The sequence below is a fragment of the Trachypithecus francoisi genome, unplaced genomic scaffold (assembly GCF_009764315.1).
Source record: "Trachypithecus francoisi isolate TF-2019V2 unplaced genomic scaffold, Tfra_2.0 Lachesis_group7, whole genome shotgun sequence".
Lineage (NCBI taxonomy): Eukaryota > Metazoa > Chordata > Mammalia > Primates > Cercopithecidae > Trachypithecus > Trachypithecus francoisi.
This window is the reverse complement of record NW_022681472.1, coordinates 29,373,007-29,389,198: the sequence shown is the minus strand read 5'-3', so window position 1 is coordinate 29,389,198 and position 16,192 is coordinate 29,373,007. Positions and strand designations below refer to the sequence as shown.

At 40.2% G+C, this 16,192-nt stretch overlaps 1 protein-coding gene across 2 annotated transcripts in view; it reads left to right on the top strand.

Annotated features, from left to right (window-relative positions):
* The window catches only part of UBE2W (ubiquitin conjugating enzyme E2 W), a 74,298-nt gene that overhangs the window by 42,151 nt on the left and 15,955 nt on the right, over window positions 1-16,192 (top strand). For both annotated transcript variants that reach the window (XM_033202825.1, XM_033202826.1), the window contains one exon: window positions 2,158-2,260. In XM_033202825.1, coding sequence (XP_033058716.1) covers window positions 2,158-2,260 — 103 coding nt within the window. The remainder of the gene's footprint in view (window positions 1-2,157; window positions 2,261-16,192) is intronic.

Genomic DNA, 16,192 nt, shown 5'->3' with positions numbered 1-16,192 from the left:
GAACCACCCCCTATACTAAAAATACAAAAAATTAGCCGGGCATGGTGGTGCATGCCTGTAATCCCAGCTACCTGGGAGGCTGAGGCAGGAGAATCACTTGAACCCGGAGGTGGAGGTTGTGGTGAGCCGAGATTGTGCGATTGCACTCCAGCCTGGGCAACAAGAGCAAAACTCTGTACCAAAAAAAAAAAAAAGAAAGTACCATGCACAGTGTTGAAAGTTATGCTGTCTTTGACCTCATGTAATATCTGCATGTCGTGCAGATATTACGAGGATTGATGAGATACTTGGTTAGCTCTTTATTTTTAAAAGCTGTGCTTGTTTGCATAGGTCACATGTTCATTTATGTTGTGTGTCCTCAAATTGCCATATAAACAGAATGAAAGACCACCATTTTTCCTGGGAATATTACTCTGCCTAGTGGATGTGGGTGGAAAAACAAGAAAGGAATTTCGAAGATTAAGAAGGACCTAATATATAAAGAGATAGTTTTTTGTTTTGTATGCAGCTTTTGCATTGCATGTAATTTACCATGTATTGACTCTGAGTCAGGAATGTGCTAAGTTTTTTACTTATGTAGGGTCGTTTATCTCCAACAACACTATGAGGTGATTATCTTCTGTTTTATTATTGAGGTAGTTAAAATTGGAGAGATAACATAACTTTCTCACACAACGAGTTAAGATTAACTATAACTGCCACTTCAGTATAACTTCAGTTATAACTGTCTAATTTCACTATAAAATGTTGTCTCTTGGGTCTGTGGTCGTATCTTTTATTACCATGTATGGTACTCAGCATGCATTCTTAAAATGAATAGCTATGCTCTTAAGAGTCTGTATACTGTAGCTGATTTCTTTTAGAGTATAGGTACATTTATTAGTTTACATAATCCTAAGTTCATAGTATGTGTGGTAATGACTAGAATCCCAACACTGTGTTTTCTGTCTTCCTTTTGTTTTCTTGTATTTTAAGTACAAGAAACTTTAATACCTGAAAAGTTCAAGAGAATTGCCTAGGTGTACAATAATTATAAGTGACAGAGCTATAATTAGGAACACATTGTTAATGACTTCAATTCACTTTTGCTTCTAATGCTGCCCTGTTATCTTTGCTGTCATTATCCCTTATTCTTCCCCCCATCTTAAAGAAAATAACAGGAAATAGTGTATACACTATAAATAACAACACATTCATGTTTATGATTGTTATATATGAAAACAAAGTAGGCTTGCATAGATGCCATAGAAATGGGCTTTATTAAACAATTGAAACATAGTGAGAAATAAAGGAAAGGCAGTACAAAGCCTTGCTTGATCGTCAGAGCAAGTGGAATGATGTCAGTTTAGCTCCCCTTACCCTGTTAATCTTCTCTAGAATGTTGATGAGAAAAATAAATCTGACAGCTACGGTTCTCTGTAGTCATTGTCTATACGTGTTTCTCCATGGCTTCTACCAGTTATAATCAGAAAGACAGTTGATTAGTTTGATGTTATGTATAGAATACTTAATATCAGCATTGTAGAAATGGTACTTTGAAAAAATAAGGTAATGTAAATCAATTAGGAAGAGCACAGGCTTGGGTGTCAGCGCACCTTAGTTTGAGATTTGTTTGTTTGTTTATTTTGAGACAGTCTTGCTCTGTAGCCCAGGCTGGAGTGCGGTGGCATGATCTTGATTCACTGCAACCTCTGTCTCCTGGGTTCAAGCGATTCTCCTGCCTCAGCCTCCTGAGTAGCTGGGATTACAGGTGCACACCACCACGCCCAGCTAATTTTTGTATTTTTAGTAGAGACCAGTTTCACCATGTTGGTCAGGCTGGTCTCAAACTCCTGACCTTGTGATCCACCTGCCTCAGCCTCCCAAAGTTCTGCGATTACAGGCGTGAGCCACCGCGCCTGGCCTTGGGTTTTTATTTTGTTTGCTTTTTTAGACCTATCTTTTGCTAGCTGTCTGACCTTGATCTGGTGGTTTCACCCCTGAGTGTCAGAGAAGGTCATGAGAATTAACAGTAAGAGAGTTATTGGGAGGCTGTCATGTGCTGTTACACATAAACAACTCTTGTCCCAGTGCTTAGTGTATAGGAAGTACTTGGTGTCCTCTTTTCTCCTCCTTACCCCGGTATCTTAAGTTTTTAATTTGCCTTTTCTATTCTAGGTGGATTGTAGACATGGAAGGTGCACCAGGTACCTTATATGAAGGGGAAAAATTTCAACTTCTATTTAAATTTAGTAGTCGATATCCTTTTGACTCTCCTCAGGTAATTGCCTTGCTTTAATTTTTTTTTTTTTTTTTGTATTTTTAGATAGCTAAATGCCAGAGATGTTTGACTCAGTAAAAACATATAAATCATTTATATGTATGTAGATGGATTTGTTATTTCCTTGTTCGTAATATAATCAAGATATGAACATTACACTTTATTGGGATTAGGGCTTTACTACATTTTGCGTCTAAAATTGTTTGTTTCTTATCCATAAATACTAGCAGAAAAGGGAATAGAAATCTAACCAGGCCTCTAGGCCAGGGGTCCCCAACCTCTATGCTGGACTGGTACTGGTCCCTGTCCTGTTAGGAGTCGGGCCACACAGGAGGTGAGCACCATTACTGCCTGAGCTCCGCCTCTTGTCAGATCAGCAGTGACATTAGATTCTCATAGGAGTACAAGCCTTATTGTGAACTGCACATGCGAGGGATCTAGATAGTACGCTCCTTATGAGAATCTAATGCTTGATGATCTGAGATGGAACACTTTCATCCCAAAACCATCATCCAACCCCCAACCCCATCCGTGGAAAAATTGTCTTCCGCCAAACCAGTCCCTTGTGCCAAAAAGATTGGGGACCACTGCTCTAGGCTATTGGAGAAGTTGGCATTTTGGAATAACTGGAGGCACCTCTCCTAGGTCAGATGATAGAATCACATGGTGAAGAGAAAAGTTCTCTGTTGGAAGGAGTACTTTGATTTTGCATTGACATGCTGTCTTTGCAGCCTTTTAGTACTGGAATGGCAGAGTACAACACCAGATGTTAAATTTCTAAACATCAGCCCAAAGTCTGTTTATTACAATTTGATGCCCAGTCAGTTTAGTTAATAACTTAATACTTAGACAAGGGTTAATGGTGGTAGAGGAATGTTTTTTGAGAGCTGTTTAACTATGGTAAGTGATTAATCAGAGATTAGAGAAAGGAAGACTCTAGGATGACTTCCAGGTTTCTGGCTTGGTAGTATAAGTAAATGAGTTACTATAATTACTTATTCTTCAGAGAATTATTGTAACAAAGCACTTCATTTTTAAAATTTGAGGCTTGTGAGATCCGTTGGCTAAAATGGTAAGATGTAATGCCAGCTCCCTCTATTATTGCTAGCAAATGAGCTATTCTGTAAAATAGAACCAAATACCTGAAATATTTCCTAGATACTGAAAATTTAGCTTGTAGGTGCTGAAGTGTACTATTTGGGGGAAGATCTTATTTCATTGCCACTTTAAACAATATACCAAACACAGCTTAATCTTTTCTTAGTTATGTAAGAGAAGAGATAGAAGTCAGTTACTGTATCATGCTATAAGTAAAGAGGTAATTGTTTTAAAGCATAGATTTAAATGGATACTGACTCCTTAAGTTCTGAAATTTTCATGTGAGCAGAAAACTACCAAGACTTTTAGGACTTTTTTTTTTTTATCATTTTCATAAAAATTAAAGTGAAAGGGATTATGCTATTGTGACCACCTCTAGATGTCTATAGTAAGCATTTGTAGACTGGAATAAAAAGTCAAAACAAATATTTTCTCTCCAGAAGATTGTCATCACTTTTGTTGTTTTCTGGCTGGTCAGCAGCATTTCTGACTATAAATGTGTGGAGACAACTGGATCTCAGTCTGTTTTCATCAATCACCCTATTTGTCTACATTCATCTAGGTTCATTGATGGTATGGGAAGGAAGAATATTTCATACCAACTCAGAAGCTTTTGACTAGGGAGATATTGGGGGAAGGCTTACTCTGGGAACTTACCAGTTTTTCACCAGAGGAAAATAGGATTTCTGTAAGCATGAAACCAAGTCAAAAACGTGTTCTCTGAACTCTTTCCTTTTTTTTTTTTTTTTTTTGAGACGGAGTCTTGCTCTGCCACCCAGGCTGGAGTGCAGTGGCCGGATCTCAGCTCACTGCAAGCTCCGCCTCCCGGGTTTATGCCATTCTCCTGCCTCAGCCTCCCGAGTAGCTGGGACTACAGGCGCCCGCCTCGTCGCCCGGCTAGTTTTTTGTATTTTTAAGTAGAGACAGGGTTTCACTGTGTTAGCCAGGATGGTCTCGATCTCCTGACCTCGTGATCCGCCCGTCTCGGCCTCCCAAAGTGCTGGGATTACAGGCTTGAGCCACCGCACCCGGCCTGAACTCTTTCCTTAATATTGAATTCTAAATCAAATATCAAACTTAAACATTATGTTGAATTTCTTCTTTAATATTTCTGTAAGTTACAGCATTTGTTATAAATTCTCCCTATCATTCCTACTTCAAATTCATTTTATCCTCCTTCCCTGGTTTTATTTCTGCCTGCTCCTCTAACATTGGTGTTATCCAGGTTCTTTATGCAGCACTGTGTTACTCTTCTCACTCTTCTTTCACCTTCAATCACCTTAAGCAGCTAACTCAGATCTACAGCTCTGGGAACATCTCTTTTTTTAAGGCTTAATTTCATACCGTTGTTGAAATACTTGAGTACCTCCAGACATCTCAAATTTAACACAACTAAATTTGACCTTTCCAATAACAAAGCACATTTTGTTTTTCTTTATCCTGGGTTACTGTCCACCTATCTATCTTGTGTTCAGTTTTTCTCTTTTCCACACCCCTCCTTCCTACATTTGAAAAGTAGCCCACTCTTTTCTTAATGTCAGTGCTATAGTGTGGTTTTTTGTTTGTTTGTTTTTGTTTTGTTGTTTTTGAGACAGAGTCTCACTTTGTCACCCAGGTTGGAGTGCAGTGGTGCAGTCTTGGCTCACTGCAACCGCTGCCACCTGGGTTTAAGTGATCCTCCCATATCAGCTTCCCAAGCAGCTGGGACTACAGGTGCATGCCACCACACCCAGCTAATTTTTATATTTTTTGTAGAGATGGGGTCTTGCCATGTTGCCCAGACTAGTCTCAAACTCCTGGGCTCAAGCGATCAGCCCACCTCCTTGGCCTCCCAAAGTGCTGGGATTACATGTGTGAGCCACCATGCCTGGCCTAGTCCAGGTTTTTATCTTTTAATTGAACCATTACAGTAACTTTTAGTTCTTTGGATTCCTATGCATCCTTTCACGGTGCCATTAGATTTCTTTGAAGGCACAGTTATCTCTTTGGTTACGTACCACACACATGCACATGCACACACACACAACACACACACAGACACACCCCACTCCATGCCCCCCACATATACACACACACAGTCTCACTCCACCATCCCCAGAATTCCCCACCTCCTCACAGTAAAACCTCTTAATGTTTATTTCCTATGGAATCTAGTTTTTAGCCTGGCATTCAAGTCCCTGTGTAGTCACATCCAAACTTGACTTTTTCTGCACCTGCATGCATTCTTTATGGTAATATTTCTATAGTACTTCATAATTTAACTTCCATTCTGATTTTGTCTTCTAACATCTTTTAATGAAGTGGTTAGGGGAGGTAGATTCATCCTCATTTTATATGTGGAGAAATTGAAACTTGTAGAAGTGAAGTGCCTTGTTCACGTTTTAATACCTAGTTTATAGAACAATCAAGACCCAAACCCAAGTCTTTTCTTTCCTCCTTTGCCATACTGCCAATTAGATGAGAGTACCAGTATGGGAAAAAATGCCTAATTATCTATGTAGTAATTTTCTCTCTGAAAGTGAAAGATTATATGTGGAATGAATGATACCTTTGAAAGCTCTAAGCCAGTTATTCTCACTCTTTTTGAAATATAAGGATTCCTTTTTTAATTTACTTTTTGGTGGGGTGGGTGGGGCGGAGACAGAGTCTCCCTCTGTTATCTGCCTGTGCTGTGGTGTAATCATAGCTCACTGCAGCCTCCAACTCCTGGACTCAAATGATCCTTCCACCTCAGCCTCCAGAGTAGCAGGGACACAGCCATGTGCCACCATGACTAGCTTGGTTTTTTTATTTATTTTTTTGTTTGTTTATTTTTTTGAGATGGAGTCTCTCTCTGTTGCCCAGGCTGGAGTGCAGTGGTGTTATCTCTGCTCACTGCAACCTCTGCTTCCTGGGCTTAAACCGTCCTCCCACCTCAGCCACTCCGAGTATCTGCAACTACAGGTATGCACCACCATGCCCGGCTAATTTTTTTGTATTTTTGATAGTAGAGACAAGGTTTCGCCATGTTGGTCCGCCGGTCTTGAACTCCTGTCCTCAAGTGATCCGCCCGCCTCGGCCTGTCAGAATACTGGTATCATAGGCATGCCCAGTGAGGATTCCTTTTTAATATCAGTTAATTCTGTAGCCCCTCACATGGCATAGAGGTTGTATATTCTAATATCCATTGATTGGGAAAATGGCAGCACTACTCTTAGGCCAGTAATAATTCAAAATTTTTCAAAAGGTATTTATACATAATCTATATGGTTTTAACATAATTATAAGGGGTCAAACATCAATGTTTGATGGGCTTATAGACTTCAAGATTTTTCCAATAACTGAAACTTTCCAGAGATCCACTGCCCTGGGAAAGTGGCTGGAACCAGTCCTCTAGGGCAGTAAAATTCCCCCAAAATTTTATTTGATGAAACTCTGTAGCATTAGCACTTGTTAGATAAATTAGTCTTTCATCTTTCTGACTGGGCATGGTACTCATGCCTGTAATCTAGGCACTTTGAAAGGTCAAGGCAGGTGGATCACTTCAGCCACCTGCTGTTTGAGACCAGCCTGGGCAACGTAGGGCAACCCCATCTCTATAAAAAAGAAAGAAAGGGCCAGGCGCGGTGGCTCAAGCCTGTAATCCTAGCACTTTCAGAGGCCGAGACGGGCGGATCGCGAGGTCAGGAGATCGAGACCATCCTGGCTAACACGATGAAACCCCGTCTCTACTAAAAACTACAAAAAACTAGCTGGGCGAGGTGGTGGCGCCTGTAGTCCCAGCTACTCGGGAGGCTGAGGCAGGAGAATGGCGTGAACCCAGGAGGCGGAGCTTGCAGTGAGCTGAGAACCGGCCACTGCACTCCAACCTGGGTGACAGAGCGAGAGTCCGTCTCAAAAAAAAAGAAAGAAAGAAAAGGAAGTCTTTCATCTTTCCATGCAATGAGCAGCAATGAGCAGTACTGAGTTTATCACTAGTTACAAAAGTAGAATTTGGAAAATATTTCTAGAATAGATCAATCTCATTGTGAAATTACTGCTTTTGTACCTTTAAATGAGATCGATAAGACTGTTACACATCTTTATGGTTTGTTGTGTTTTTCCTCCTACCAGATATATTTTATGTCTCATGTTGTGTCCTGCCTTATAATGAAAAAGTTACCTATCTCAAATATGTTTGGCTCAGTCATTTGCCTTAAAAGAAAGAATAACAACAAACAATTTGTCAGTTAATATGGAAACAGAGATGAGACATCTTTTCATCACTGCTTGCCACTAATGTACATTTACTGTCAGCCATACACAAAGTATCTTTCTGTATACATATTCTATTTTCTTATGCTAGGATACAGGTAAATGGTTGGTTAATTCAACATGCATTGGGCATGTATTGTGTATCAAGTACTGTTTCTTGAGAGAGGGGAGAGACTACAGAGATTTAAAAGGCATTGGGCCTGCCTTTAAACAGTTTATAATCTGTTTAGTATTTGGATAGGTAAATATTCATTCCATATTTCTTGAGGATGTATCATGGGACAAACACTGTGCTGGATGCTGGTAATTCAATGAGGACCAAAACTGCAACAGCAGCAACAATCCTGCTTACATGGAGTTTGCGTTCTTGTGGGGAGAGACAGTAAGCAATGAGTAAAATACATATAGTATGGAAGATGGTGGGGAAAGAGTATAGAAGGGGAGACAAGGGTGGTGAAATACTGAACAGAGTCGTTGGGAAAGATTTCACTGAGCAGGTGACATTGGAGAAGAGATCTGAAAGATGTACTGGAGTAAACCATTTGAAAGAGTTGAGAGAAAGAACAGGTGAAGACAAAATGCAAAGGCTCTAAATCTGGAATATGCAGGACAGGTCCCTGGAGTGTTGTATAAACAGGAAGGGGAGTGTAAGGCCGAGGTCAGTGTATTAGGCCATTTTTGCACTGCCATAAAGAAATACCTGATGCTGGGTAATTTATAAAGAAAAGAGGTTTAATTGGTTCACATTTCTGCAGGCTGTACAAGAAGCATAGTGCCACCATCTGCTTCTGGTGATGGCCTCAAGACGCTTACTGTCATGGCAGAAGGTGAAGAGGGAGCAGGTGTCTCACATGGCGAGAGTGGGAGCAAGAGTCAGTGGCAAGGTGCCACACATTTTCAAACAACCAGATCTCACGAGAACTCATTCACTGTTGAGGACATCACCAGGCCATTCATGAGAGCACCCACCCCGAGTGACCCAAACACCTCCCACCAGGCCCCACCTCCAACATTGGGGGTTACATTTCAGCATGAGATTTGGAGGGGACAAATATCCAAACTGTATTAGTCAGAAAGATCATTTGGGCTGGAGGGGTCATCACGGATTGTATAGGACATTTATAGCCCGTTGTAAGAATTTTGACTTTTGGTGAGATGGGGAAGCCTTTGGAAGGTTTTGAGCAGAGGAACGATGTAGTCCTACTTAAGGTTAAAAGGAACAGTCTGGCTGTTGTATGTCATATAAACTGTTCAGGGCATAAAGGTGCAAGGAGATCAGATAGGCCACTAAAGTAACCCAGGTGAGAGATGATGGTGACTTGCACCAGAAGGGTAGCAGTGGACGTTTTGGAAGGTGGTCATGTTTTGGACCTGTTTTAAAGGTTGAATCAACAGGATTTACTAATGGATTAATTTGGAGTATGACTGAAGGAGGAGTCAAGGAAGACTCCATGATTTTTGGCGTATGCATCTGTACAGACAATTAACTGAAATGTGAATTGTATGCTTTGGGAGCAAAAGGGAAAGCAACCAATTTAGAATACTCTAAGGGGGCAAAGAAAAACTTATTTGAACTGGTAAAACTGGGTCTTAACGGACAAAAAGAGTTTATGTGAAAAGTATAGGGCAAGGCGTGAAAGGACTTGGCCTCCTCACATTTGTGAGGATAGGCTCTTGTAGTTTTATGTGTCGATATATGGGGGATTACAGCAGGAGATGAGAGAGGAAGGTTATTTTGGGGCTCATCAAAAAGGATCTTAGAGTGTGAAAGAAGCTTGACATTTCTATCATAGGTATTAAGAGGGATGGCCCATCTCCATCAAAACTCTGAAGTCCACAACTGGACATGGTGGCTCATGCTTACAATCCCATCACTTTGGGAGGCCAAGGCAGGCAGGTCACTTGAGGTCAGAAGTTGGAGACCAGCCTGGTCAACATAGTGAAACCCATACTAAAAATGCAAAAATTAGCTGGGCATGGTGGTGTACACCTGTAGTCCCAGCTATTCGGCATCCTGAGGCAGGAGAACTGCTTGAACCTGGAAGGTGGAGGTTGCAGTGAGCCAAGATCGTGCCACTGCATTCCAGCCTGGCGACAGAGGGAGACTCCATCTCCAAACAAAACAAAAAAAATCTCTGAAGTCCTCAGGCTTAGTTTCTTGACTCTTACTACTTTTCGTTTCTACATCCAAGAGAAAGTTCTTCCATTCCTTTACATATCCAGTATTTGTACCCCTTTTCTCTGTTAAAGCATTCTATTTGAGTGAAACAAATCTGAAATACATCTGTATTACATTTATTTATTATTATTATCATTATTATTGAGATGGAGTCTCGCCCTGTCACCCAGGCTTCAGTGCAGTGGCACGATCTTGGCTTATCACAGCCTCTGCCTTCCAAATTCAAGCAATTCTGCCAGTAGCTGGGATTACAGGTGTGCACCACCACGCCCAGCTAATTTTTTTTTTTGTATCTTTAGTAGAAATGGAGTTTCACCGTGTTGGCCAGGCTGGTCTCGAACTCCTGACCTTGTAATCTGCCCACCTCAGCCTCCCAAAGTGCTGAGATTATAGGCGTGAGCCACCATGCCCGGCCACTTCTATTTATTTTTTATTGAGACAGAGTCTCACTCTGTTGCCCAGGCTGGAGTGCGGTGGCGCGATCTTGGCTCACTGCAACCTCTGCCTCCCGGGTTCAAACGATTCTCCTGCCTCAGCCTCCAGAGTAGCTGGGATTACAGGTGCACACAACGCCCAGCTCATTTTTGTGTTTTTAGTAGAGACGAGGTTTTGCCATGTTGGCCAGGCTGGTCTGTAACTCCTAACCTCAAGTGATCCACCCGCCTTGGCCTCCCAAAGTGCTGGGATGACAGGCATGAGCCACCGTGCCTGGCTTTATACTACCTTTAAATGTCCCAGTTGTACAGGGTTGTTATTTTTGAGATTTATTATTTTTTTTTTTTGAGATGAAGTTTTGCTCTTGTTGCTCAGGCTGGAGTGCAATGGCGTGATCTCAGCTCACTGCAACCTTCGCCTCTCAGGTTCAAGCGATTCTCCTGCCTCAGTCTCCTGAGTCCCTGAGATTACAGGCGCCCACCACCATGCTCAGCTAATTTTTTTGTAGTTTTTAGTAAAGACAGGATTTCACCATTTTGGCCAGGCTGGTCCCAAACTCCTGACCTCAGGTTATCCACCCGCCTCGGCCTCGCAAACTGCTGGGATTACAGGCTTGAGACTCCACACCCGGCCTTGTTTTAGAGATTTTTAGCTAATTTTTGATGAAAACATCTTCAGTATTTTAGAAATAGGGAAAATGTTTATTTTAGAGGGAAGAGAGGGAAGAGGACAGTGTCTCTTTGATTTGAAGCCATTTTGTTGCTAAGAGTGGTGCTGAAAGTACAATTGTCTTGATTATAAAGCTTTAGAAGTACTGAGGCAAAAGAGTAATTGCCTTCCTCTTCATCCTCATTCCCCACTCCTATTCATGCCTCCTTACCACAGACCCTTTTCTGTTGCTCAAAACTCATTCATTGCAGAGATCCAGAACCTATCTTCATGATGTCCTCATCTTGTCTTTTTTTCCTGGACTGGTTTTCCATGGTTTTCATAGGGTGATGTTCAAGCTTTCCAAAGTCTTTGAATAACAATTTTTATTGCCTTAAATTGTCAAGCATCTTGGACACCTGACAAGAAGGTGAACAGTGAACCCTATTCACTGAAGCCTGGGGGGTCATGGAGAAGGAAGATAGAGGATTAGATTAGTAGGCTAAAAGAACGTAGAATATAAAGGGAAGAGAATGATTACCATCCAAGGCAATCCAAGTTTAGTTTCGTGTGTCCAGTAGTTTTGTGTTTGCACTATAGCTGCATGTCGCTGGTTATTATAGAATATCAGGGAACACTTATGGATGCTTGCTGGTATATATGAGAGGACTAAAAAGAGAGAATTGAATTGAAAGCTATGCTGAGATTCCAATCTCCAGTCATTTTTGTCAAATACCATTTATGGTAGACTACCTATATGTTTTATATAAATATCTGATTTAGTTTCCATTACAACAGTAAATTGATTGCTTGTACGTTCAGTTTATGTAGTTACACATTAAGTACCATCGTCTGCATTAAGTACTATCTTACAATAATTGTAATCAGAGAACATATTTTCCTCATACTGTCCCTGGAAAAACCTTGGTGTCCATATCGTAAATTGGCTTTTATAATTATATTCTGTTTTTTACTGCTCATTTGTATATACTGTGTTTTGACCTAGCTTGACACCATATTAGGTGATTGACTTTCTAACTACCTCTCCACCTCTAGTCTGAACAGTAGGGTGCCTCCTTTGTGGTAAGATCTCAGTACCATAAGGTCTTTCAGTATTGGGCTTGATGTTTGAAAATTCTTAAATTTCATATTAGAAAGTTACCTGATAATCCATCCTTTGTTTTGTTCTTAGCAATAACACAGAGATTTTTGGTAAACTGTATTTTATGTAGAAGTGTACAGTTATTTTATATAGAAGTGTACAATTATAAGTCTACTTTCAATTATTGATTTTTATTAAGTCATTGTAAATATTGGTAACTATAATATTGAGCTATTTCTCCAACTACACCAAATTTGAGCGGTTTGTTTTTTGTTGTTGTTCAAGACAGGGTCTCACTCTGTTGCTCAGGCTGAAGTGCCATAGGCTATCATAACTCAACTGCAACCTCAGACTCCTGGCTCAAACAGTCCTCTCACCTTAGCTTCCTGAGTAGTTGGGACTCCAGGAGCATGCCACCACATGCGGCTAGTTACTATTTTTTTTTTTTTTAGGGATGGGATCTTGCTTTGTTGCCCAGGCTGGTCTTGAACTCCAGGGCTCAAGTGATCCTCCTACATTGACCTCCCAAAGTGCAGGATTACAGGTACGAGTCACCATCCCCAGCCCCTGTTCATTCTTATTTTTGATTTTTATCGCTATGGTGGCTTTCAGTTTAGATTTTAGTAGTTTTATGAAAGGCACTACATTCACAGTACCCAAAAGTTACCCAGAGATTGGCCTGCTTAAAATTTTAGGTTGGTTGTGGGATAAACATACTTATCTCCAAAATGATACATACCCTGAGCACATTTATTTCTCTCTTAGCTCTCACTTACTTTTGAATAAACCGTACTGCTCGGGAGAAGTTTGGGAATGTAGTAATAATTAAAAACTGCTTCTAGTCCGGGTGCGGTGGCTCACACCTGTAATCCCAGCACTCTGGGAGGCTGAGATGGGCGGATCACGAGGTCATGAGTTTGAGACCAGTCTGGCCAACATATAGTGAAACCCCATCTCTACTAAAAATACAAAAAATTAGCCAGGCGTGGTGGTGTATGCCTGTAATCCTAGCTACTATGGAAGGCTGAGGCAGGAGAATCGTGTGAACCCAGGAGGCAGAGCTTGCAGTGAGCAGAGATCGTGCCATTGCACTCCAGCCTGGGCAACAGTGCAAGACTCCGTCTCAAAAAAAAGACTGTTTCTGATGCATTCAGAACTTCAAACTTGAGTCATATACGTTAGGTCTAAGATCCTTTTGTAAAACTGTATTTCCATCAGATAGTTCCTTAAAAATCTGTAATTCCATTTTACTTAGTGTAATTTATGCAGCAAGGAATGTCTGTGGTTTCCGTTGTTGGCTGTTCATATGACTGCTTTGAATAAATTCGCAAAGTTCCTATGATTTCAAATTTATTGTGTTCAGTTGTTTTGTCACATCAGTTCTAGTTAGTTTTTATCAGCTACTTGAGACTCCAAAAAGTTTTTTTTGAACTTTAGAAACAGTTTAATAGTTTCTTGTTTGTAGAAACTACTTGACTGCATTAAAAAACTGAAATGTTCACTTTCTCCTTTGGCTTGTAGTGAGTATTAAATAAATGAGGATGACTAACAATATGCAGTTGAAGAAATTCTGCCTTGGTTACTCTCCCCATGCAGAGAACCAGATTAGCAAAGTTTACATTAAAACCATCTGTGGTGCCAGGTGCAGTGACTCATGCCTGTAACCCCAGCACTTTGGGAGGCTGAGCTGGGTGGATCACCTGAGGTCAGGAGTTCGAGACCAGCTTGATCAACGTGGTGAAACCCCATCTCTACTAAAAATACAAAAAATTAGCTGGGTGTGGTGGCAGGCACCTGTAATGCCAGCTACTGGAGAGGCTGAGGCAGGAGAATCACTTGAACCTGGGAGGTGGGGGTTGCAGTGAGCCAAGGTCGTACCATTGCACTCCAGCCTGGGCAACAAGAGCAAAACTCTGTCTGGGGGGAAAAAACAAAACAATCAAAAAGTCTGTGGAAACTGTGCTTATTTGTCCCTTGTATGAATGAACTATTGAAAAAAAATTTCCTTTTATTTCAGAAATTCACCTCTGGCATGTAAATTCACCCTTTCTATGTTTAGACAAACTTCTAAAATTCTGTATCTGGCAGGTTAGGTCCTAGGGGTTACCTATTATCTAATAGGTAATAGGTAATATGCAAATAATTAATTCCCCTGGTTTTGGTTGCTAAAAGTTTTAGGGTTGCTGCATTTGCCCTGCATGCAGTATGTTTAAAAAGCCCCTGCTGTTTTATTTAAAGGTTATTGAGATCTGAATTATTTTTATCTCATTCCCCTTCTACTTCACAGTTGTTTCTGTCTTCATTACTGGTTCTAACAATGTCTGCTGCATCTGCTGTAGGTGTTTTCTAGGGCTACTCATCACTTTTCTTTCTCTTTTCTCCTGAGTTCCTTTTGGTTCATGCCTACTTACTGGCTCTCAGGCCAAGTGATTTAGTTTATAAACATTTCTCTTCAGCAAAAACACTACTTTCCTTGTGCACTGAATTGGCTGGGTGAAACATGGTGTGGTAACCTTCATGTTGCTATTTTCTTTAAAGGTTGGTGATTCAGTTTTTCCAAAGAAGATAATTTGACTGTTTTTTGTTTTTTTGGCACTTTCAGATCACTATTCTTCTTGACTTCTTGATAGAGACCTTACTGGGAAAAATATCTTTTTTTTTTTTTTTTTTTGAAGATGGAGTTTCGCTCTTATCACCCAGGCTGGAGTACAATGGTGTGATTTCAGTTCACTGTCACCTCTGCCTCCCAGGTTCAAGGGATTCTCCTGCCTCAGCCTCCCAAATAGCTGGGATGACAAGTGCGTGCCACCACTCCCAGCTAATTTTTTGTATTTTTTAGTAGAGACGGGGTTTCGCCATGTTGGCCAGGCTGGTCTCGAACTCCTGACCTCAGGTGATCCACCCACCTCGGCCTCCCAAAGTGCTGGGATTACAGGCATGAGCCACACCGAAAAATATCTTTAAAAAAAATAATCGTGGCCAAAGAAGAAACTCTTGGGTATTGCTTGTGTTTTAATGAAAATATCCTACTTATCAAATGGCTTTTTATGGCAAAATGAATACCCCAAGGCATATGTCCGTAAGATTTGTTAACTCCCATTCTGTACATCTACAACACATGGGAATATCAGATGCATATGATGTAATAAACTATAGTTCATATTTATTAAAAATAAAATTTCACTAAAAAACACTTGTGGACAGGCTCCAGTGTGGAACTATAAGACCATTTAAGCGTTTGTTTGTTGTTTTTTTTTTTTTTTTACAGAACAATATTTTTTTTAGCAAAAAGTAATTAAGAGGGTACTAGCACCGATAGATGTAATTGAGATAAATGGCATGCTTAGAGCATAGCCATTACAAAGTCAAAGTCCTTTCAGGGAGTTTTCTGCAGTTAGGTAGGGTAAGTGACTTGATTTCTCTTATTTTGAGACGTTACTTTTGTTTTTTAGCTTTTTTTTTAATTAGTGGGAATGGAGGGTTGATGTCCAGAATTTAAAGAAAAGAAATACATGCAAGTATGGAAAATCGTTCCTTTGGGGAAAAAATGCTTTTTGCTGTCTTATCTAGTCTTAGTCAAGGAAATATGTCCCATAGGTTGATATATCTGAAACATTAGAAGACTCCTACTCATATGAAAGACTGCTTTATTAACATGTAAATCTTTGTAAAATTGTAACAAAATCAGATTCATAGCTAGATATTGAAAATATATATAAAACCTTAGCTTATGGTAATTTCCTATATAACATATTCCATATTAAACTATAGCATACCTTATTCTATTCATATTTACCTCACTGGTTCTTCTTTCTGCTCTATAAAGAGAAAAAAGGGTATGCTTAAAGCAATATTGTATATCTTTTATTGTTTCTGCTACAACTTAAGGTAAGATTTCTCCTTACTGATATTCTGCTGTACTTGGTATGAGGTGTTTTGCAGGGCTGAGAGAGATACTGTAAATCTGATTTAGGAATTATTGGTTTATATCTGATGAGTTCTATAAAAATCTCATTATACTTACCAAATCAGAATCTGTGAAAGTAGGACACTGGAATTTGTATTTTTAAGCAGATATTCCAGCTATGTGTTTTTTTTTGTTTTTTTTTTGTTTTTTGTTTTTTTTTGGCAAGGTCAGGAATTAAGAATTACTGCTAATCTGCAGAATAAATACAGTACACAGTGTAAACATAAGACGTCTGCTTTTCTGAGCAACTTTGGACTATGCTTACAGATT